General features: G+C 41.7%; 1 protein-coding gene across 1 annotated transcript in view; it reads right to left on the bottom strand.

Annotated features, from left to right (window-relative positions):
• Nucleotides 1-23,516, bottom strand: part of LOC107191495 (serine-rich adhesin for platelets-like) — a 46,514-nt gene that overhangs the window by 6,522 nt on the left and 16,476 nt on the right. The window contains exons 2-6 of the mRNA XM_015580558.1: nucleotides 6,633-7,066; nucleotides 4,173-4,335; nucleotides 2,612-2,752; nucleotides 1,679-1,803; nucleotides 1-1,269 (exon numbers count right to left, since the gene is read on the bottom strand). The exon at nucleotides 1-1,269 is cut by the window's left edge and continues 1 nt beyond it. Coding sequence (XP_015436044.1) covers nucleotides 1-1,269; nucleotides 1,679-1,803; nucleotides 2,612-2,752; nucleotides 4,173-4,335; nucleotides 6,633-6,987 — 2,053 coding nt within the window. The 5' untranslated portion in view covers nucleotides 6,988-7,066. The remainder of the gene's footprint in view (nucleotides 1,270-1,678; nucleotides 1,804-2,611; nucleotides 2,753-4,172; nucleotides 4,336-6,632; nucleotides 7,067-23,516) is intronic.

Raw genomic sequence — 23,516 nt, 5'->3', positions numbered from 1 at the left:
CTGCTGAAGGTTCTGGTTCTGCTGAAGGTTCTGGTTCTGCTGAAGGTTCTGGTTCTGCTGAAGGTTCTGGTTCTGCTGAAGGTTCTGGTTCTGCTGAAGGTTCTGGTTCTGGTTCAGATGAAGGTTCTGATTCTGGTTCAGGTGGAGGTTCTGGTTCTGGTTCAGGTGAAGGTTCTGGTTCGGGTGAAGGTTCTGGTTCTGCTGCAGGTTCTAGTTCAGCCGAAGGTTCCGGCTCAGCCGAAGGTTCCGGCTCAGCCGAAGCTTCAGGTTCAGAAGTAGTTTCTGGTTCTGGCTTATCAGATTCAGCACCAGAATGACTCGAGTGATCATGCATCCAATGCATAGAATCAGATTCGTCCTTGACCACATGATTCTCCTCCGTCGTTGGCTTCATTTCTGCCGAATCGTGTGAATGAGAATGCATACCAAACTCATGGTCATGATCTGGCTCGGTTGCAGCGTGTCTAAAGTGTCCAGATTCCGTGCTATGTTCCGAATGATCCCAATCACCAGGATGTCTCGGCTCAAAAGCAGTTCCTGGTCCTCTGCTCCTTCCTTGTACGTAATAATGCACTACTTCTGTACTAGTTTCCGGCACTTCGTCGTCCATTTCGACGTTGCTTAAATCGTTCTTGTCTATGCAATGCTTTCCATCGTTGTCCAACGTTTTCCCGGAGTTACAAGAACACGTGAACATCCCGATCGAATAATCGTACTGGCAATTATCCGAGCATCCATAATTTTCGATCTGACACTCGTCGAGAAGGCTGCTGACCGCGAGTCTGCTCAAGTGATACTGTCCGATCATGTTGCCGTTTTTTTGCAACGAATCCTCGATACTTCGTTGCGTTTCGTCGGCCATGGATTGCGGCGGATAACTTATTCGAAATTTCACGTGTCCATGTTTGCTTATGCTGTATACTTTGACTATCGTATCGTTGTCTGGTGGTTGCAACATGTTCTTCAGTTGATCTTCTATTTCCGAAGAGACCTGTCTGTACATTCGCGACTTATGGTCGTGTAAATCGTCGTTCCAACGGAACTCCTCTAACTTCATTAGCCCGTCCAAAGCACTTGGCACAGTTTTGTACCAGGTCTCGTCCGTCGTCGGCCAAGGCGGCATACTCGATGTGGCGGGCGGTGGACTCGACGGCGGATCTTTCACGTACTCTTGACTTCCTGCGGTTCGAACGTCTCCGAACTGTCGTGAATTAGTTTGCTGCAGGTTCTCCAGAGGTTCTGAGGCTTCTTGCGTTAAGATCACGCCAGCTGCAACGGAATTAAAAATTTCGTGTTTGTCTCGAGTTCCACTCAGTTCTCGTATATAAATCTTTCGAAGAGATGGAAATATAAATCTTTAGTAAAATCATCTATTCATTCTTATTCTCTGACAAACAAAAAGAGAATGAGTTTCGTAGTTTGGCTTTTGGATATTAATGTAGCACGGATGCCTTGAAATTAATAGCTTCTGTGCGTGATGCAACGTTGTCTTGATCATGATATATCACAGATTTTATTCGAATTCAAAGAAATTCGAGGTCCAGTCGAACCGGTCGTGTAAATATTCATCTTTGGAATATTTTTTACAAAGAGTATCGTGTCTACATTTTTAGATGTCATCCGTTTCTTTTTTTTATTAAAACATTAATAATACTAAAAGTCGAGAAAATGTTCTTACTCGCTGCTAAGATGGCAATGATGACAGCTACCAGGAGAACCAATAAACCGCATCCCCAGCATGCCAACCTTCTCCAGTACGAACTCCTGGATCGTTTGTCCTTGGTTACGTACAGTTTCTCACCCCTGTAACATAAAGTCACGACGAATTAATAAAAGACTTTCTCGACTGTGTCCGTTCACCCTTATCCTGGACCCAAGTTAAGCGAATTTTGTACAGCACTGTGCTTCTAAATGTCCGAGTCGTTCTTCAGCGTTCAGCCCATGGGATTAGAAGCTTTCCTAGACGAACAGACACCGTTCTAAGATCATACATTATGAACATCTAGTCGTACACATCTAACGTTCGTCACGCACGATCGCACATTCTACCCTGATTCGCAAGTTTATCGAAGTCTGTTGCGTGACCGATAACAAACTGTACCGAGGGTACGTTCACATTCCAAGAATGCTTGTGATCAGTGTCCATGTGTGGGATGTCTGCTTCTGAAGTGGGTGTTGTAACCGTTTCTTAATCTTTCCCGAGTATCTGTTTACCTGTGTAGAAACTACAGGGGATGTGCGAGAACCCTTAAGCGCCTCAAAGGAAGAGAACACAAAGTCCTCTCCCCAGATCCCTTTTTGCGAATCGAACAAATTCGAGCATCACGCGGTTTAAAAAAAAAAGAAAAGAAAAATACGATTCTTCCTCGTAATCCACGTATCTACAGGCTATACGGCGTCGTCGCAGTGCAATCGTGATAGGAAAATCGTGAAATGTTTGCAGCATTCCGTATCCACAGGCTCAGCCGCGGGCAATTGATCAAACGAAAAAGAAAAAAAAAAAAATATGAGCAGTAGAAGCGGGTTAGTTTCGCGATCGTGCGCATCCACCGTTTCATCGGTCAGCAGCCTCCCTTGTATTCCTCATCCTCGAAAGCATCCTTTCAAGTACCTGAGGGCTGTCAGCCAGTGTGAATAGTCGACCAGTCCGGCGGCAGGGTCTCTCAGGCTGAGTCCCTCACGGCCGACCCCGGGACCCAAATCAAAACGCACTCCAGCCACGGTTGTTTCAACCTCGGCCTCGGGACCCCTGCTAGGTACCGTGACAACAGAAAACACCGTCTGACTCTCTACTGAGGTGGAAAGGGGGGACGAAATGGGCGATGGTTGATATACTCGATCGGCAGCGGTGTGAGATACGTGGATCTAATTGTATCGTTATCAACGCTGTCGCGCGGTTCGTACAGTTGAAAATATTGCATCTACATTCTGATTATTAATAAACGAATGAATAAGGAATCGTATTAGGCAAGTATCAGCTCGAAAATGAAGGTATTGTTAGCGTTGAATGTCGTGAACGTAGCCACTAATGCAATCGCGTCTTCGGTGACTTTAACGCCTGGTAGGAGGGACTGGCGATTTCGACGCGTGGTAAGGACGCAACGTTGGCTATCCGAGTACATACATATCAGATTTTTATATTCGTGTGAATCAATATTATACACACTCTACAATTTTCAATCCTTATGTATATTGTGGTTAACCTCTTAAGGGATACTGACACATATGTGTATGTTCTGTTTTGCTTTTATTCAAGCATGATTTTTTTTTCAACCTTGCAAAATACGTTGGTATTCCAATTTCCTCAACTGTTCAACTGTTTCAATTTCGTATTCGACACGCGACCTATGGACCAAGTAAATAAAACCTACTGTCTTTACAATTTGTTGCTACGTTTACTAAAATTTTTCAGATTACATTCGAGTCATTTTCGAGTCTAGTATTGTTCCTATCTTTCTCTCAGTACGGTAGTCGTAGAATTTTCTAATTCACCGAACTCAACACTCGTCGGATTACGAAACGTTTCGAGGTCGACGCAAAGTTTTATTTCTGCCTGGACGGTACGCACAGCTTGACGAAAGACGGTCATTTTTGCAATGGACGGTCACTCGTGCATTTTGCTGCGAAATATTGTGACACGTTCGTTTCGCAAGCCCTTCCATCGGTGAATGTGTATCCCCCAACGTCTGGAGGACCTTCGTTCGTTCCGCTTCTGTCCCCTCGTATTTTTCTTCACGCCGCCGCCGTTAACCATTTACATTTCTCTCCGTCACGAATAAATCGGATCGTTTGCCAATTCCGAAACGAACGAACCGTCCACGATGCCTAACCATTTATCCTGTCGTGAAATCAAGAATTCTCGAACACTTAACCAAGTCTTCTTGCAATACCTACTTTTACGCCAGAAATTTTCTTTTCAACGAGTCTGACAGGATCCACGAAATTAACACAGTACAGTCTCCTCTCGATTATTGTCCCTGCGCGGACTCGATTTCGAGACAATAATCGAGAGGAGTCTGTAAACTTTTTCCCCGCCCAAAAGACTCAAGCTAACCGCCGGGCTGGTGAACAATAGGTGGTTAAAAGATTGTTAAACAAAATAGCTAAGAAAACACACACACACGAAGTAGGCGAACAGTGAGTTATTTGAATGTCGATCGTCGTTTCGTTACCTGATGTACTTCCGATGCTCGTTCACCGGCACGAAGTACTCTTCGTAAGGATCGGCTGGTACTTCGCAGGCTTCTTGGCCCTTCGTTTGATTGTTGCCCGCGTAGGGCCTCATCGAGACTAGTTCCAAGTTCACAGCCTCGATTTGCTCCTTCTTTCCGGTATCTACGGGTAAAAACGGGATCAATCGTTTAACAACGTTTCGTCAACGTGGCCTCCGGACGAGGCGTAACAACCGGTTCGCTGTTTTTCGGCCGTGAGTCGGAGAAACCTCGTTCCTTGCATAAATTAAACTATTGGTCCCCCCCCCCCTGGCGCACTCTTAGGAACGACGAAGGGACACTGGACTTTAATTCTGGACTGGTTAGAGATTTGAAACCGGTATAACGCGAGAGCGAATCATGGCTGGCCCAGACCTTACCCAAACTCGACCCAGACCTTAGTCAGAAAATTCTAATTTCTAACGCCAAGTAAATTAATTCTCGATGATAAGAGCTTATTCAGGAATCTATTCTGATGTTTCTGAATATATGAGACTCACCATGCTCGTTTGCCCATCATCGTAACTATAAAAAGACGCGAGCGTAACCGTTTCTCGAGCAGAATAATATATTCTCGAGGATGTTGGTTTTTCGACCTTGTTACGTAACGGGAAAATACGTTGCCCGAGGAACATTAGAATTCAATTACCGTGCATCACGAACTCCAGCTGAGAATGCGTTCAACTTATGCATACGGCCTGACACATTTCACCTGAAGCTAACGGGGCGATTCGTGATTTCCCAATTAATCTGCAACACACCTTGAAGTAAGAGTGTTTCAACTAATTCGTTTCGAACAGTGATTATATGCATCGCGATTAATTGGATGAATTCCAATAAAGTTAGAAGTTAAATATGAACATTGTGTAAAAAGTTCAATTAAGAAATTTATGCTCTCTCGATGATCGTTCGAGAAATCGTTAGGCGGCCATTGTTACGGGCGTAAATAGGTACCTTCATTTTTTAAGGTTGACCATTACACGCGGAGGCCCGTCCATATACTTTCTGCGTTTCACCGACCTCGAACGACTTTTTCTTGCGACGTGGGTCTGGTGGTGGTAGTAATTAACGATCGAAAGTTCGGCTCGTCCCGATCATATCTGGTAAAATCGCGGTGATCGGCCGCAGATTTCAGCAACCAGACCTGGCTATTTCTACACGTTCGGGCTTTCCTTTCGAATCGTACGCGCACTCGAACGCGTGTCTCTTTTCATTCACACGAACCATTTCTAACGATGAATATTCAAATCGTCAATCCATGTCATTAATCATAATTTATCCGAAAAATCAGATCGACATATTTCAATCTGTATCGCGTATTCAGTGATACCGTTACGGACCCAGTTCCTTATCACTAGACTGCAGATTTTTTTCATTTATAGCCTATAGTGGTCTGTAAAATACAATAAAGGACAAAACTTTCATCAGAACCAACGAGTTTTCGATTTTATTCTGAACCCAATATGATACTTAAGAGAAGAAAGAAATTCCTACGTTTGCTCTTGTCTTTATGAATTACATTAGAAAATATCATTTTGCATAATAATTACTTACTAACTTTTTGGAAAGAATCCTTATTATAATAACGGATCCGGAATTAGGTTTTGATCCGGAACTGGGTCCGTGACGGTAGAAGACATTTGCAAACGAAGTTGGAAATGATAGATATTAATATTTTAACCGCGACGTTTTTGCAGGTTTTCCCGACAGAACCTATAAATTATTCATTAAACGAATAGGAGTTTTACGCAATTCATCACGGCCGTTTGTCACAGTCTATTGAAAATCACTGGACAGAAAGTCCGTTCGATCGCAATTATGTTTTACATCACGCACAGCATGTACTCTTTTCCGTAACACGGGAGAGAGTAATATCGAACCGGCGGAAAACTGCGATATAGCGGCGACGATGACTTTTTCTCCCGAAGAATTTTCTGTGCAAACGGGCCTGCGGTCCGTTGCTTACGTAAAACGCAACTGTTTTTGTGCATTCCTTGTACACATGGCGTTTCTTAAAGAATTTCACGGAACATGTTATAGAATAGACGATAATGGTCCCGTTTATCTCTATGTTATCCTGTCGCTGGTCACTGGCCGCCATGTTTGGTAATATCCAACATGGAACGTGCAAGTCATCTATTCTATATTATATTATACACGGCATAGCGTAACAATAAAAGTACCCTAAAATTATCAATTCTTCTGTATTACAATTAAAATAAAAACGAACCAAGTATCCAATGCCTGAAATCGTGCAGAGAAATAATGTTTCTCCAGAAAGGGACAAATTATATTCCCTAGAAAAAAAGTGGATCGTTTTTATTTTAACCACATTGTAAAACGACAAAAAATCTTAGGATTGTTTTATAATTATGCTACGCAGTGTATTTCACTGTTAGATTGTTATAAATTAAAACTCACCGTTCAACTGCACGCTGGTCACACTGTTGTTAAGGAAACTCGCATCATTGTTGTTCCCGTTTCCATTGATTCCGTTCATTTTCGGCTCGACGACAGTCTTATCGTTGCTCTCCGGCACGTCGATCTTCGTTTCCGTTTTGTACGAGGGATCCGGACTCGTTCTTCCGGGTTCCACGTAATGCTGGGACACGAACGATCGTTGGTGGCCATTTTCCATTGGTGTGCTGCTCTCCGACGTTGGCTTGCGATCCTGGTCCAAGGTCACTTGTTGCTGGCCGCCATCCGCCTTCGCCTCGGTGGCGCAGTCCTCTTCGCTGGCGAACGCCGGATTGTCCATACCGTCGGCCATCGACATCTTACGATCGCGTCGCCGGAAGCTGCTGGGCCCTCACCTGACAATGCTGGCCCGCTATCGACTCTCATGCGTCTCGATTCTACGTCAGAATGTACAAAAAACGACTCCAATTAGAACTCCCTAGATAGTAGGAAATTTATTTATGTAACCCTTTAACGCTCAGCGTTGCACCGGTGAAGCAGATTTCCACGTTTTCCATTGAGGAATTCAAGTATTCCCTCCAAAAATATATAAAAAAAGAAAAATTATACAAATTCAAAATAAACAAGATGCAACATAGGTACATATTAGTCTTATAATTTTGAAATAACGATACAATGGTCTGGACGTTAAAGGGTTAATGTAGAGAATAATGAAGAAAAAAAGTTATAATAAGATTTTACGAATGTATTCAGTCGATTGCTGTGCTTTTCGTATTCTCGGTAGAACTTTCTTCTATTGTGTGGACAACAATTGAATTCTGTGATTGTGAACAGAATTGGTCGACTGTGGTCGAATTGCTGCATAATCTTACGATAGAGACTGAAATGATATTTTTTAGCAGGCCAGAAAAAATTTCACTTTTTCCCCCTGGAAGTCGTCGCGGGCTATAATTCGCTTCCAACGAGGCAAAACATTTTTCCCATTCCTCGATCACAGTGTTCAACGACATTCGAAGTATGTATCGTCCCGAAGTTTCTGTTTCGTTGTCGATTGGCCAAGTTCTCGATGACCGATTTCGCGCGGTGTGTAATTTATCGTTGGTGAAACTGGTCGTAAGGAGATCTGTTCTTTTTTTTTCTTTTTTATACAAGCGAACCGCCTGCGCCGTGATCCGGAAATTCAGCGCGTGATCAATGAACCAGAAAGAAAAATCGGTCGAGTTTCTCGTACGGTCGCGGGGATTACATTATTTTTCTTTTAATATTATTGGGTGTACAAATTAATTCGTGGTCCCCACAATTAATTATTGTCCCAAAACCGCCATTATTTTTTTTTCCAGATGAGATTCGCCAACTGCCCGAGAAATGGCATAAATCTGTAGAAACTGTTGAGGAATATTTTCAAGGCTAGACTGTATTTTATCTTCTTTGTGTAAATAAACAGGAAATTCATGGAAAGAAGGTCACCAATTAATATGTACACATAATATTTATAAAAAAGTAGTTTACCAAGTTACTCAGACAGGAAGGGGTTGATTCGATGAAATTAATCGAAAATCAGGATCGAAACGGGAAAACATTTTACAGACTCGTTCGGTGTGTCTCTCGCTTCGAGCCATCAGACGTAATCGCGCGTTCTTATCAATCGTCATTATGTAAATAGTCGAACCAGGCTTATTATCGCGCACGTGTAATCGCGGTTACCATTTACTACATAGAACGAGATAGTAATTATAGTTTCATGCTTCGGTCAAACCGTGTCCGTGTTGTGGTTTAATTAATTCGACTGATTTTTCGATGCGCCACACGTATGAAAACCTATTGATCCGTAAGATATGTTCTTCCTGATGCGTACCATCGTATTTGTATCGTGATTACGTCGACGGATTATTTATAAATTAGTCGTCATGATTAATAACTAAATGGAAATTAAATCGAGAACACCATTGGCGTCAGTACTACTTTTTAATGCAATTCTATGATCATTAGAAATAATTCTCCGTGTTTAATATAAATAGCTGAATCGTGATATTACGCACAGACAGTGCAGCACGGTCATTCGATAAAAATGTACCACGATGACACGTGATAAAGCATCGTCGTTGCAGGATCTAGCCTTCCGTTCATTCCTATGACGTCAGTGGCGAGGCGAGTTTGAATCTTCACACGAGATGAGCGAGACGGACGTGAGAACCGTGAGACAGGATATGTCCGTCTTCTTTTTCGATTTTCCTTCTTATTCTTCTTCCGAAGCAATGACATTGATATCCTTCAATTATCTTGCGAAACATAATGTAATATGATCTTGTCGGAAAATCGCAGTAATAGATATTCATTTTTCGCTAAATGATTGCAAAATAATTTACACCTTTTCCCGCTCCAAATTGGAATCAACATTGACATAAAGAGAAGTACCTGAATGATATTGATAAAACTGTCAGTGTGATTGAACCACGATCGACGAAAGGAAGTTTCGAACGAGAATTTAATGTGATTCCAGTAAGAAGTCTCGACGTTGTCTTCAGATTGTCGAAGTAGTTTCTTCCTTTCGTGCTTCTTTGCCTAAGCTATAACCGCCATGGCTTCGCAAACCGTTTCGTTTCCTGCGAACCTCCCACTGCCGTTTCAAGAGAGTCACGGGGTCTTCGCCCGGCATCCTTTTTTCCCCTCGATTTTGTTGAAACGTCGCTCGCAAATAAAACGAGACTCGGGACAAGAAACGAAAGCAGGATAAGAGCCGCGGCTTCTAAAAAGCCCCCGACCAGAAACGTAGCAATCTTTCTCTCTATTGGGTATCTTTTTATTAGAATCGAATCTTGAATCGAAACTTGAACTCTATCAGTCCACAGCGATCTTCAACCCATTTCTGAAATTAACCCTTTGCCCTATGATTTTCTTGATGTCTGCAGTTTCCACAATTAGTTTATCGTCAATAGTTCCCCAGAAACAAAAGGAATTCTTGTATTTATCGCAATTGTACATTTACTCTATAAGTTAAACATTAATATCAACAAACTAATATTTCACTTTAACTCAAAGAAAACGAATAATATTTATGTTTGTTGAATCTATTTTGATATCGTCACCACCGTCAAGGGGTTAATAGAATAACAAACCATGGAATAAATCCGAAAATTCATTATTGTTTTTACTCCCATTTACCACTGCACGCGATAACATTCAAATAAATAATTCCCATTCACATCCGGTGTATCGGTGATACACAACAACCATGTCAGCAAAAATATTCTCACTTTCACCATCCCAGAAAAGACCGCAAGAAAATCAATCTGCGATCATCCTATCGCACAAGGAGAGACGATACACGTCTCCCTGGATCGAAACGAAGTAACTTTCTACGGTAGGCCCAAACGGTTACGTAAATACCTCCCGAAACAGGGTTTCGCCGGAAGACCTTCGTCGTCGTCCAGCGAAAAAAGACAAGCAAGCTGTGTATGTATATTTAAAAGCTGGCCAACCTTCGATATCGTCATCGAACGAACCCCCTCTATTTCGCTTATAATAGCGAACGGAACGAGTTTCGACTGGGTGTCTAGCGGTATTAATCCTCACGACTTCCGAGACACCCTATAGGCCTCTACGGTCAGACGGGCACGAGCGTATTCGTGCGTGTATACATATACGTGTAAACGTTGCAGGCATATACTGCACCGAAAGCGGTTGACCCTGAGAGAGCCAGGCACAAAGGACTGATTCACCCCGGGGCCCAGGGAGTGAAGTCCTCAGGAGGAGCCCTCTCTCGAGCGTTCAAACCCCGGGTCGACTTCGCGAAAGGATTCGTTTTCTGCGCATGTGACATAATCCCTGGAGAGCAAAACATACCATCCTGCGATTTTTTTCCTCCCCATCCCCGATTCGATTACCGGTTTGGTACTACCGTCATTCGCAGCGCAATTGCAGACCCCTTGGGCTTGTAATTGGCTCTTTAATGTCGGTTAATAATGTCTCCTTCGAGGGCTGAATTTAATGGTTTGCACAAGGAAATGAAACGCGGATTTTATTGCAGTCGGACATGGTATCGAAGCCATTTCAACACACATGGTCATAGAGGGATGAAAGTGAGTTTATTGTAATACGCTGCGTGGCGTGACCATAAAACCACCCTAAAAAATTCAATTCTTATGTATTGTGGTTAAAATGAAAATGAACCTTGTATGCCGTGTCTGAATTCGTGTTGGGAAATAATGTTTCTCCAGGAAAGGATAGATTATATTCTCTAGAAAAAAGTGGTTTGTTTTTATGTTAATCACAATAGATTAAGATTGAAAATTTTGTTTTTCTATATAAAGATAAAGAAAAATCGGGCGCCAACGTGTCAAAGGGTTAAGACTTCAGTCACTTCGGTGAAAGCCTCTCGATCCTATAAAAAGAAACGTCCACACGATACCTGGGTTTTTACCGACAAGTACATTCGTATCGTGCTCTTTCGAAATCTCTCGTGTAATTCCATCCGGCAAGAAACCGGCAAAAATTCTCAGGAAACAAAAGTGAAATAGAATTGGAGCAGCACCGTTATTCAATTCTTCAGCCACGAGTACGAAGCTACCTATATTGGGGAGATAATCGAGGGAAATATAAGCTCGGTGAATTGAAGACACCGTGACTTGGGTAGCCAGTTGTCCAATTTCCCATCCCCACTGGTCCCTTAATTAGGGGAGAGTTGCCCATTTTGGACGACTTTTTTATTTTTCTCTCTTACACAAGCATAGAACATCGCAGGATGAAAAGAGAAATGGAAAAAAGACAAGCTTATACGTAGATTATTTTCATGTTGTCGCCATTATGAATCTGAATAAAAAAAAAAGTCTAACAGAAAAAAATCTTTTAGTATACTTTGAACTAACCTTGAACTATTTTTATATAGGATATAAATTGTATCCTAGAATACACCAGTCCAATTGAGGCAACTTGTAGGTTGCGCCAGAAAAATATATTTTCATTAAGATAAACAAATGGTCCAATCTAGGGAGCCAGTCCAATATAGGCAATTCTCCCCTACGATATGAAAAACAAAATTATATAATTTATTCGAGGCGAATAGGTCAGGCTAAATGCAAACGAATCCGTGTGAGTCACTGTGCACACGGTCCGTGATGTTTAACTTTTAACGGCGAAGGATGTTGACGAAGGGAAACGAGTTTGCTCTCCGAAGCGAACACGATTATCCTCCGGGGGCCAGCAAAAGGTGCCCTCCGTTGGTCGTCGTTAAAGGACATTCCCGAACCTACACCGCCACGCAGCGATTTACGAGGTTCAAACTCCCTGATAACGTTTCGCTCCGGCGAGCCACAAGACTTTCACCTTGATCGCAATCGGGCAGGAAATCTTGCGCAACTTTTCTGCATTATCTATGCATACCAGGCCCGTTTGGTCGAAACCGAAATTCAACACGGTCTATTAGCAAACCGTCGCCCCGCTGGCTTTGTTCGTTATTTTTCGCACGTCGATCGCTCGCGAAAATTGCCGATTTCGCGCGGGGGCTCGCTCATGCGTGGACGGAATTTTCGAATTGCTGCATACACCTTGTGGAACATATCACGAGGAACTCTAGTAAAAATTGAAGCAACTGAAACGTCGAGATTATTATGGAAATACAGAAATTAAGGGGATATTTCCATTCAGATCCGTCAATCGCATAATAATCTGAATAATAATAAAGATAATTGCATAAAAATTATACTATGGTGTCGGTACTACAGTTTAGGTGGGCCACCAACTCCCATAAGAAGAAATGTCTACTTCTATACCTCGTCTGTGGTAGAGTATCGAGATGGTGCTCCTGGAAGGGTCGAAGACCATCGATTCCGCGGCACGGTGCCAACAATCCCATAACTTTGTTCGAAACGACTCCTCCTCGATGGGTAGGCAGGACGAGCCTGCGGTGTGGAAAAAGGGAAAACAAGCCCCCGTGGCATTACTCTCGTTACAAATTGCCAAGATCGTATCGAGCCTCCGCGTAGGTGATACGCGGCTAGAGAGAAAGAGAGACCAGTTCAGCTTGTTTTCCCAGCCGGACCTTCGGAAACGGTTGAACGTTACAAGTGTCCTCAAGCCCGTGGCCGGCCTCTGCCACGGCGTGGTCTCTTGGCATACACGCATACACACACGGGGGCCCCGGCTACAAAAGAGACAGATCGTGTAATTGCGTGCGAAACGGTCGTGGAACGACCAGAAATCAGGAACCTTATTGTGGGAGGGCCCCCGCAGGCCGCAGGAAAAGGTGGATACACCTCCTCCCGGCCCCGCGTGTCTCGAACCCCTACAACGCTCTCCTAATGGTCATTCTCCGACCGTCGCTGCCTTTGTCTAATAATACCGACGCGGGTATGGATTCACCGGGTAAGATAATACCATCTTCTCGAATGACGAAGATTCCACGACCAGGGGTATACGTGCTTTACTGAACACACGTTGTATTTATTTTAACGACCTTAAGGGATACGTCCCCTCTTCGACTGCGATGATCCCTTTTAATTGGATCACTCGACGATTTGGCGATGGAACGATTTAATATAGGGGGACCATTGACCTCTGAAATCTATGCATTTTTCTATTATCTCTTTATGCATTTATTACCATTTATCTATATTCATTTCTAGATTGCTAACTAACAATCGTTTTGAGATCGTGAAAAGAACGACGGAGAAAGTTCTTAACCCTTTAATGACAAGATTCGTCTGGTATCCGAACCAAGTTATAGTTTCTCTTGTGCTGGTCCCCAAAATATGTTTATTTTAATATTAAAATATTTGTTATTACTCGGTAAACGTTTAATACTTATATCATTGTATGTCATATAATTCAATTATTATTCCCTGAAAATAACCTTACCAAGTACGACGTACAAAATTCGCCATATCATTCGAGGGTTAATAATGGAGAAGAAACCGGAAAAGTGTTCTCCAGTGTGAGGAAGAGGATCGAAGCGTTCCAGAGTAACCCTCTGACATTTAAGGAATTCTCGAGATCATTGTTGCACAATAACCTGCGCATCGACAGCCGTGCAGATCCCTGATGTTTTCTGCAGTACCCATAATTTATGTGTGTGCAAACTAGTTTTTAATGCATACGATTTTTCGATTTCAGTTTTATAAAAATTAGTCGGTCCCGCGTCTAAGAGCATTCATTCAAACCAATCTCACGAAACACGGTCGAACCCCGTCTCGTATTTTCAAAACTTTCACCGTCTACTGAACGTTTTCCGTGCGATCGATTGAAAAAAAAGTCGACGTGTTTTTCCTTCCTTTCCCGTTGAAATCGACGCACACACGCAATCGTGAATTCTCGCGAAAATTAACGCATTCCTTTCGGTCGATATGGTCTACCTGGTTATCCGCTTAACAAGTTAATCCGATGTATTCGCAAGTTTATTCGACGAAAAAAGGGTAACATCAACAATGTTGAGGCGGCCAATTCGAAACCGGTAGAACTGCTTTTTGAGAAGTCTGTCGCTATCGGTTGCTTTCTGCGTGACCTGTCAACACTACTCGTACCCTCGATCCGTTTTCTCGACGAGTTCGACTTTACAAGCGTTGTAATTCCTTGAAAAAGCAACACTGAAGAACGCTACCGATCCCCCAAAAGATAAAGACGCCACTTGAACGGTTAATTACCAGGTTTCAAGCGGTCAGAACTCTCGATCGATGATTGTCAGTAGGGTATAGTTTAATTGAATGGTATCGCGACTGTACGTTTAACACACTTCGCAAAATATCCTGTTTTATTGTTCCCTCCGTTCGGGGGGTCGTGCGCAACACAGGGTGGCCCCGGCCCTGTTATCGAGCCGCATGAAATTGAACGGTAGTGTACACTTGTAATTAAGCATACAATAGTTGGTAACCGTACGTTCGTAGCCACCACGATGTTCCGCTGGCAATGGACGTAATTACGGGATTCGCGAGAATTTTCTTCCTGCGTTTGTGCCACCGAACGATTAGAAATCTTCAGGATAAATGCACTTCGACGTGTTAACGGTTGGATTAACCATCGGAAGACGAATGGGTCTGGCAGGGACACGACAGACGAATGCAGGGTCACGTGTCTGTACGTTAAGGTCCCTTTCCCCTTTAGCGACCCAAAAAAAAGGTAATATTTACAATAGACGTCTAAATAATAAAATGGTCGCATTTGGTATGAGTTTGAACAAAAACATGCAAAAAGGTGATGAAATTTCACGTAATTTTTTTTCATATCCTTTTTGCTTTGTTTAAACACAAATTCCTAAGTGTCACCTTTTTTTCGGCTACTAAAGGGGAAAGGGGTCCTAACAGAGGTTGGTAGGGGATGCATCGCCTTTTTTCTCGATCCAAAGAGAGCTTGATCGTGATCAATTCTCCGATCTAATTGATATCGTTCGTCTTGCGCCTTATATAGTTCGGGATTAAGTGTGGAAAATTCAGAATTCTGTCGAGGTAAATGTCGTTTTCTAATGGATATTCAGTTGGCTGTAGAGTGCATTCGCCGGCAGGCGTCCCGAATGACCTTTCTACCACACGAAGCCAGCCGACACCGGGACGACGATGATGATGATGATGATGATAGTGTTGGACTTTGCAAGGCGCATCCTCGCCACTCTCGACAACCTATACTCCGTGGCTTCTATAGAGGGAACGGGTCTGCGTTACCCAAGATACTTTACTTTCTACATTCCTCGCGAGACAATACGTACACCCACGCAACGTTGTTCGTGTACCTGTCTCTGTGCAATCGGACAAGGAATTATTCGGGTCGACTTACTCTGGATCATTTCTTTCGGATATTAATTTATTAATATCAGACTTTTTACTGTCCCTCGATGGTGGTTAAGCGACGGTTAATTAGATTCATTAGCTGTTATTATCCTCTTTTGTGGACAGTGATTCATTAACAGGAACATATTCATTAAAGGAAGAATAAAAAATAAATATCTGGCAGTTAAGAAGAATTCTTTTTCAAAGACGCAGTTGTAATGGTACTCCGATAATCTTCGCCAAGTGGATTGCAACTAGTCGGATCAGTATAGAATTTCAAGTAATGATAATGACATAATCAGGCGATATTATTGAATTAAAGAAGACAGATTTGCAGAAGAAACATCGGGTTGAATAAAAGGAACTTTGGTATTCTTTAGCGGGAAGACGTTTCAACGATAACTTTACTCTTATTCGTACATATTTGAGACTGCTTATAAGTAGCGAAGTATCTGTTATCGTTACATGGTCAAGTATATCAGCGACCTCGCAGCTGCAAGGACTCGAAGTTCCGGTTCTATCGGTCAGGCGTGTGCAAACGGTGAACCAGAAAACAATCACCTGAACTTGCATGCGTCCAAGTATCGACACATTCCATGGAAAAAATTGCAAAAGTTAATTGTCGTAAAACGATCGCATATAGACCATAATATCTACAAAGTGAAAATTAAATTACATCTGTTAATACGTATTACGGATTATCCGCAGTTCGTGCAAAACAGAACGTGTTAGAAATAAACACTGTGTATACATATGTAGCCAATTACCGAACATTTCCATCACAACTTATAACGAAATAAACAGTAAAACTGGATCTTTCAAAACCCGTATATAATTAAATAATCCGGTACCAGAAACAAAACAAAAAAAAAACGACGCAGTGAAGGGTAAAATCAGCGAGTCCAATATCAAACGATTCGAAATGTTGAATGTTATCGCACGGTCAAGTCTATTAACGGAATGTCCCAGGCGGTATCGGTCACATGGTTCCGGTTCTGTTCAGGGGACATTAGCATACGACAACATCGAACCAGAAATCGAATCGATTCGATCCGATATAAACGTTGCGCTGGATCCAGCGAGATTTTATTGCGTTAACTTTCCCCTGATAATTATCTATAAACCAGCGTGGCAAGGTTAGCTCAATCCGAGATGTTCGATTAATTCGCCTCGGGGTTACCTTTTTATCGCGCCCCCTTCTCTCCACCCCGCCGCAACGCCGTTCAGTCGTTAATCTGTTACATCGTAATACACTGGTATCGTCGTTATTACAGCAGAAGGATAGTAATTGCACGCGCCAATCCCTTATAAATCATGGATTCTGTTTACAAGCGTGGCGCGTTGAATCGCGACTGTGTTATCCGTGGAAACTGCCGAGGGAAAAATCGAAAAGGAAGAAATTGGCAGAATTAATCAGGCATTTAAATAGTATGTGGACGAAGTACAATAGACAAAGTAGAAATTAGGGAACTTTCTCCTATAAGTTATTTTGCTCAGATGCGAGAGATATCACGTTTGTAATTAATCACTTAATTTATTAAGTTAATATGTAATTATCCTAGTCATTTAAGTTATTAATACGGGACCAGAATCACTCTTTAAACCGTTTAAGTTTCTTCCGTGTCCGCGAATCGACAAGTCATTGTAGCCGCCGTGTAATCTGCTCGTTGCAGTCACCGAGTTGCTTGCCGTGCGTTGAAGTCTCCGGGAAAGTGTCGACAGTAGTGATGGGCGATATTTATCGATAACATGTTTGTCTATGGATATATCGCTATTTTTTATTGATATTTTCGAAACTAATAAATACATATATCGATAAATTTTGGAGTAAAAAGGAAGCTGCTTGAAAAAAAAAAAATAAATACGAGTAATTGCGACGTCAGACCCATCTGGGAGATTGTTTTCTCAAGCTGCATTAATTTTAACTGAAAAGAAAAACCATTTATCTATACAACACTTTCAACAATTATTTTTCACATGCTTGTCGTTAAAAGATTCGAATTTACAAGTTTTTTTTGTATCTTTTCTAATAATAAATATAGGTATATTATTTCAAAAGTTAATTACTTGTTTTCATTTCAATACTTTGAATCTTAATTTAAATAAACTAACTTTTTAATACTGTGCAAAAGCTTTTAATTTAGAAAATTCTTTTTGATCCAAAATGATAGTTTCTTGAATATACGCAGCTGATTTTTTAATTGGTAAATTTATAGAATTTTCATATCGATATAATGAATATAGATACTTTTTGAAAAATACTTTTCATGTATAGATATTTAACGAAAAAAAAAATATCCGTAAGCAAGATATTGGAACCAATATCGCACATCTCTTGTCAACAATCACCAGGTGTCATCGGTCCGAAAATGGCCAGCGATAAATCGATCCACCGCACTGCAATTTGCTACACCTTTTATAAACACACGCTTGCAAGACACAAATATCACCGTTTATGAGATCGTACCGCAAATAGCAACAAGGCAAAAGGGAAGAATTATGTAGGTTATTGAATTCTCGTTCGATTCGTAACGAGGTGAGAATAATTACGGTAGTTATTCCTCCGTATCTTTATCCCCAGCGATGCGGAGTGCACGGTTCCCTTACGTAACCTCGATCCCGATGCGGACAATCATGAATACGCAACGAAAACGCGTAATTCATTCAAACCGGAGAGAAGAAAAGAAAAAAAAAAGAGGAACGAGCCAACGGTTACACGTTCATCACCAGTAAAAATCGTTACTCCACACCGGTCGTATTCTCCGTTTATCTTCTCTGTGTGGTTTCATTTTTTTTTTCGCGCAGAAATCTTAATCACGATGTCAGTGTTGTTTCCGCGGATAGAAGACAAGGATAATCGTCGAGACCTTAGGTTCTGCAATTACGATGTATTATTATTGTAAAGAGTGAATCATCTCTGCCTCGCTATAATTTCCTAGAGTGTGTTAACACGTGAGGCATCCTTAGCGCTCCAGCTTTGAAAAAGAAATACCGTACAAACGGGAATTCTTGTACAACCGTCGATTTTCATGCCTGATCCCGAAGGGATCGTCGCCATTGTTCCGACGAAAATTCACCGTGGATGCAATCCCTTGTGCATGCACGTCCGCGAGATATCTCGAGGAGGATTGGAAACGGAAACGATAAATTAGCGAAATACCCACACCGGTGTGGAACGTGTAAAGAGAGACAATAGCTCGTCGAGACAGGGCACACGCTGGTAGGCTAACGGGTTCCAAAGCTTTTCTAATTAATAGTTCCTACGACAGAGGGAATGCAACGCCAGGACCAAATGATTTATGCGCTGATTTATGTAGACGAATGCCTCGGCGTGCTGAACTTCTCCTTATCCTGGAATGCGATTTCCTTTTTCTGTTACATCAGGTATTATCGGAGCACTTGGGTGGCGGAGGACTGCAAAGAATTCTATCGACATAAGTAGGATTGCAGTTCAATGGTTATATTCTTGCGAATTTCATTAACCATTCCACGATTTATGCACGATTTTATTCGAATAACACGTAGTGAAAAACTGCACTATCTAAGGATGTTATTCTGAGCTGTAAACAGTTAATGATTAACTAATAATAATTTAAGTTATAACACAATAATAATTTAGTTCAGGACTGTTCAAGATTAAATAATTGTTCGCCAAATGGCGACTCATTCAAGAAGAAGTATTATTTTATTATAATTGAAATTTCCACGTTTAAACAATTAAAAATGACGAAGTACTTTTGTATCTTTTATTCGATACTCTTTATTTAGAGACTGAATTTTCGCATCTCTGTATTCGAAGGGTTTGCCAAGTTCCCGGCAAACTCATTTCACTCGTCCACAGCCACAGTGAAAAAAGTCGTACGTAGCCAGACACACTTTATTTCGTTTTTTTTAAATATACGTGTCTACCTCTTTGCAATGTACGTGCTACTCGTATTTAGGTGAGGTGCTAGTCAAAGTTTTAACACGTTGATAACTCGTTACAACATTGCAAAGAGGCTGGATTATTTAAATATCGTTACAAAATTTTTCTGTAAACTTAACATCGTAATACAACAAGACCAACAGTCTCTATTAATTAAACGCACATATTTTCGACGATTTGTGACTTAAAAAACGAAATAAAGTGTGTCTAACCACGTACGTCCTTCTTCACTGTGTTAAACTGTTTGGACATTCAGGGACTCACGTACTACAGATTGCAAGTAGGTGGAGGATTTTTTCTTTCACATTTCCAAGGAAACAGCATGCAGATATGTAGATACATATATGTATATACACATATCGAATGTTATTTTCTGATCACGCAGCTCACGGGGAAAACCTGAATTCTCTGCTCCATGTTCTCCGTTAAACACCTCCGTCGCGACGGAAGAAATCACATTGAATCATCGGTCGACGTCACGCTCGATCTCCTCTAATTTTTTCAAACTTTCAGCCTGTTCTACCTACGTGCTTCACGCATGAACAATGCAGCCGCATTCATAAGTATGGACGCGCGTGTAGCCTTTCGAGCGTATAAATAAAACATCGACACACGTTCCGTTAAATAAAAAGAAAAAAAAAATCCTGCATTCCGCCACCTCTCGGTTGTCCATACACGCGCATGCACGGGGAACGCGTTGTTGTCGATGAAACAGTCGGGATCAACCTGTGCGTTCGCCTAAAAGTCACCCCGAGGACGTATATTTTGTGCACTGTTATTGCTTTGCATACGCCACGGTTGAATGTTTTATCGTTTCTACTTGCCAATCCTAAACCTCGTGAAATCGGCGTAGATGTCACATTTAAAAGGAAATTCAAATAGATTCTGAAATAAATATCTTACGGAATATCAAATCATTGGAAAAGTTTTGAAATATCGTATAAAAATGCACACTCGATTTTGCTGGGAATACATACATTTCGAATGTGAAACAACGAATCTGAAGTGTCAGTCAGCCGCCGATATTTTGACGTGTTCGGTTCATGATTTCTCGTTGAATTATTTACACGAAGGCTATTTAAATGACCCACGCGTTGATTTTTATAAACTTATTTTTTATATCATAAAAGAGAGAACAGACAATCGAAAATATTACCCTTTTTATCACCCCCATCCCTTTCCAAGTGACGCCACTGACTTACAGACCCACGGGCTAGTATTAAAAAAATAATGAACAAAATTTGACACTTCTTAAAAAGGTTCGCCATCACTGGTGTATAATATTAAAATATTAAAGGTCACCTTTGTTTCTCGAAAAATATTGCAAACATAAAAAATTGATTGACGTTATTATGTTGGTCATAGAAAGCTCCAGGACCTTTTCCTATTTCATTTTCTTCTAATATTTACCATTTGTGAGAAAAACGCTGCCTAGTAACAGCGTGAACACCCTGTACATATACGAGCATTTCCACTACGTGGGTTATGGCTATCGGGGTACGCTAAACAGACGCCGCGCGCCGACACACGCGGGTCCCCGTGTACCCACGCGTGTTCTTGAGGTGCGCGCAGAGGGGATATCTTTTACGAGTGTGGGTTCGCAAGGCCCCTGGGGGCTGGTAACGACCAGCTACCGGCGTTGCAAGTCTACCTGTCCCACTTTCTAATCAAACCGATCCAAGTTGGTCCAGTACCTCGGTTTCTCTGATGTTCGTTTCGAATTATGAATCAACATCGAACACTCTGTAATTTCGATTCTCAGACGGCGTTCGAGGACTTCTTTTTCCTGTAAATTAATATTCCTGATCTTTAATCTGCCGGTAGTTTCCTATAGAAATCGAAAGCTTGGATATATTGTTTAGTCTCTTCGCACCAAAGAATTCGAACCTTCTTCAAGGTTCGAGAGCTAAAAACAGACTTCCTTGAGTTTTCCTGTTTGCTCGAGACTGGAACAATATCAAGGAGACGAAACACAGACGGAATTTATCCCGTAGAAAGGATCGAGCAGCGTGATAATTAATACGTGACGCCGATCGACAACAGAACAAATTGATCGCGTTTATCGGATTAAAATCACGGCTTTGGAAAAACGTTGTGTTTGTACGGTATTTTTTTTTCCTTTTTTTTTCGTATTACAGAACAGGATATGTCTAATTGTTGCGACTAATCGCCGGAATTCTTTGTGAACGAACTGATTACCTTGACGAAGAGGGAGAAAAAACCAGCGTCTGTTACGTCGATATGTACCGATCGATTTATGAATTTTGTATACCAGCCGTGATTGCGCAAAAATAGACGCTGAAAACGCATCATTCGTGAACGATTTGTCGGCAACGATCGGAATGGAGACAGATTTTCTTTCAGCTCGACAGAGGTCTCTTTCTTACCGCTTCGGGTGAACACGTGATTCGTCGAAACTGTCGCCGTTCGAAATTTTTCGCCAACCGAGCGTACCACGATCGGTGGCTTTATCGATGAACACGCGTTCCGACACAGCACCTCTAGGCTTCCTTTCGAGTAGAAAGGAATTCGTCGACTAACAGAGCCACTCTCCATACACGTGGCTGTTCGCGGCTTAATAAAAATTATGTTGGATAATTTATCGACCAGGCAACAGTCAGCGTCGAAACCTCATCAGGCCCTTTTTTTTCCTCCTCGAACGTATTCACCTGTTAAGGTATTACACGAGGACAGAGTGTGTTCTTTTCACTTATGGAAAGTTTCTTCCTAACAATGATAAATATACCAATATAATTTATTTCCAGATTCCCAGTTTTTCACACTATTTCAACTTATGGATCTTTTTTGCAACACAATCGATTCCACGAACGAACAAATATCTCGTACAATCTTCCATCGAATGGTGTTAATTGCGATTGTACAGAACAATTTACTTTCATTTCCTGAATCTACTTAGTATCACGATAGTTGATCAGGTAACACATGTATTAAAGTGAAGTTTATCGTTTTAATGTGGCTGTATGGTGGAAGCACGAGGACTGAAGATGTTGTCTCCACTGAAATTGAAATTCACGAGGAAGCCAGAACGATTCTGTTCGAACAGAGAGAGGCGTGTGCTCGGAATAACTATTATATTCCAGCTATTCGTCGCTGAACGAGCCTGTGCACGGCTGCAGAGATACATACCTTGACGTGTCCGCGTCGATTTTTCTCGCCTCTCGTCTGGTCGCCTATCGACATTTCTAATTAGCGAAGGAGAACGTCTGTCCCTCGCTATCGTGGCACTCGATATCGTCGACTGATTCCAATGAACCAGATTGCATGGAAGTAATACTTAAATACACGAAGATTCCTTTCTATTATTATCGTGAACCCTCTAATCGTCCGATCTCTTTCAGAATAGGTTAAATGGGGTGAAACAAAAAATAAAAAGGGTTCATAACATTTGGGGTAGATAGTATTTGAAAACTGAGGAAAAAAGTCTTAAGGAACATGGTTCAAAAAATTAATATTTTCAAAGTTACAAGCAATTTTGTGTTTTGGTTAAAGAGAATGGTTTTCTCGCCCGGGAACAAGCGATAAAAATGGAGAAAATTGTAAGAAAACTATTGTACTATCTACCACAGAACTTATGAATCCTTTCTTTGTTTTACCTTGTATATGAACGAGATTCGATTTCCAGAATCCTGAACGATCAACACACGTTCTTCGGTTCCTCCTCCCGCCACAATGGCGATTGGGCTGGAGCACCTCGAGAGGAGAAAGACATTTCACCGGTGCGAGTACATACTCTCGGTCAATATTCCTGAAATTGATCACGTAACGCCGTGAAATCGGCCTCCGTGAAAGTCCAAATGCTCGCGCTAATTTCAATTCCTCCGGAACGGGGGAAGGGTCCATCGAAACCTGTTGGTCGCCATATGGTTGCGCCGAACGACACGAGGGAACGACCATATTGTGTATATATATATATATTTTTTTATTAAACTCCTCAAACTCTTCTGGGTTTATTTAACTTTACAAATATAAAGTTAGAAATACACCATATTTTGCAACTAAATGCATACATTACAGTCTTAGAGGAAATAGACCTTGATTTTTCATAATATCGATAGTATGGTAACTTGGCTCGTTTTTTACACTTCTCACATGAATCAGTGAAGGGAATTGTAGGAACGTTGAAAGTATCGAGGGAACGAATTCACTCGAACTCACCGTCATACGGGAACTGTCTGTGGGCCCCGTGTTATG

Source organism: Dufourea novaeangliae, unplaced genomic scaffold (assembly GCF_001272555.1).
Source record: "Dufourea novaeangliae isolate 0120121106 unplaced genomic scaffold, ASM127255v1 scaffold228, whole genome shotgun sequence".
NCBI classification, from domain to species: Eukaryota; Metazoa; Arthropoda; class Insecta; order Hymenoptera; family Halictidae; genus Dufourea; species Dufourea novaeangliae.
This window is presented reverse-complemented; position numbering and strand designations above follow the sequence as displayed.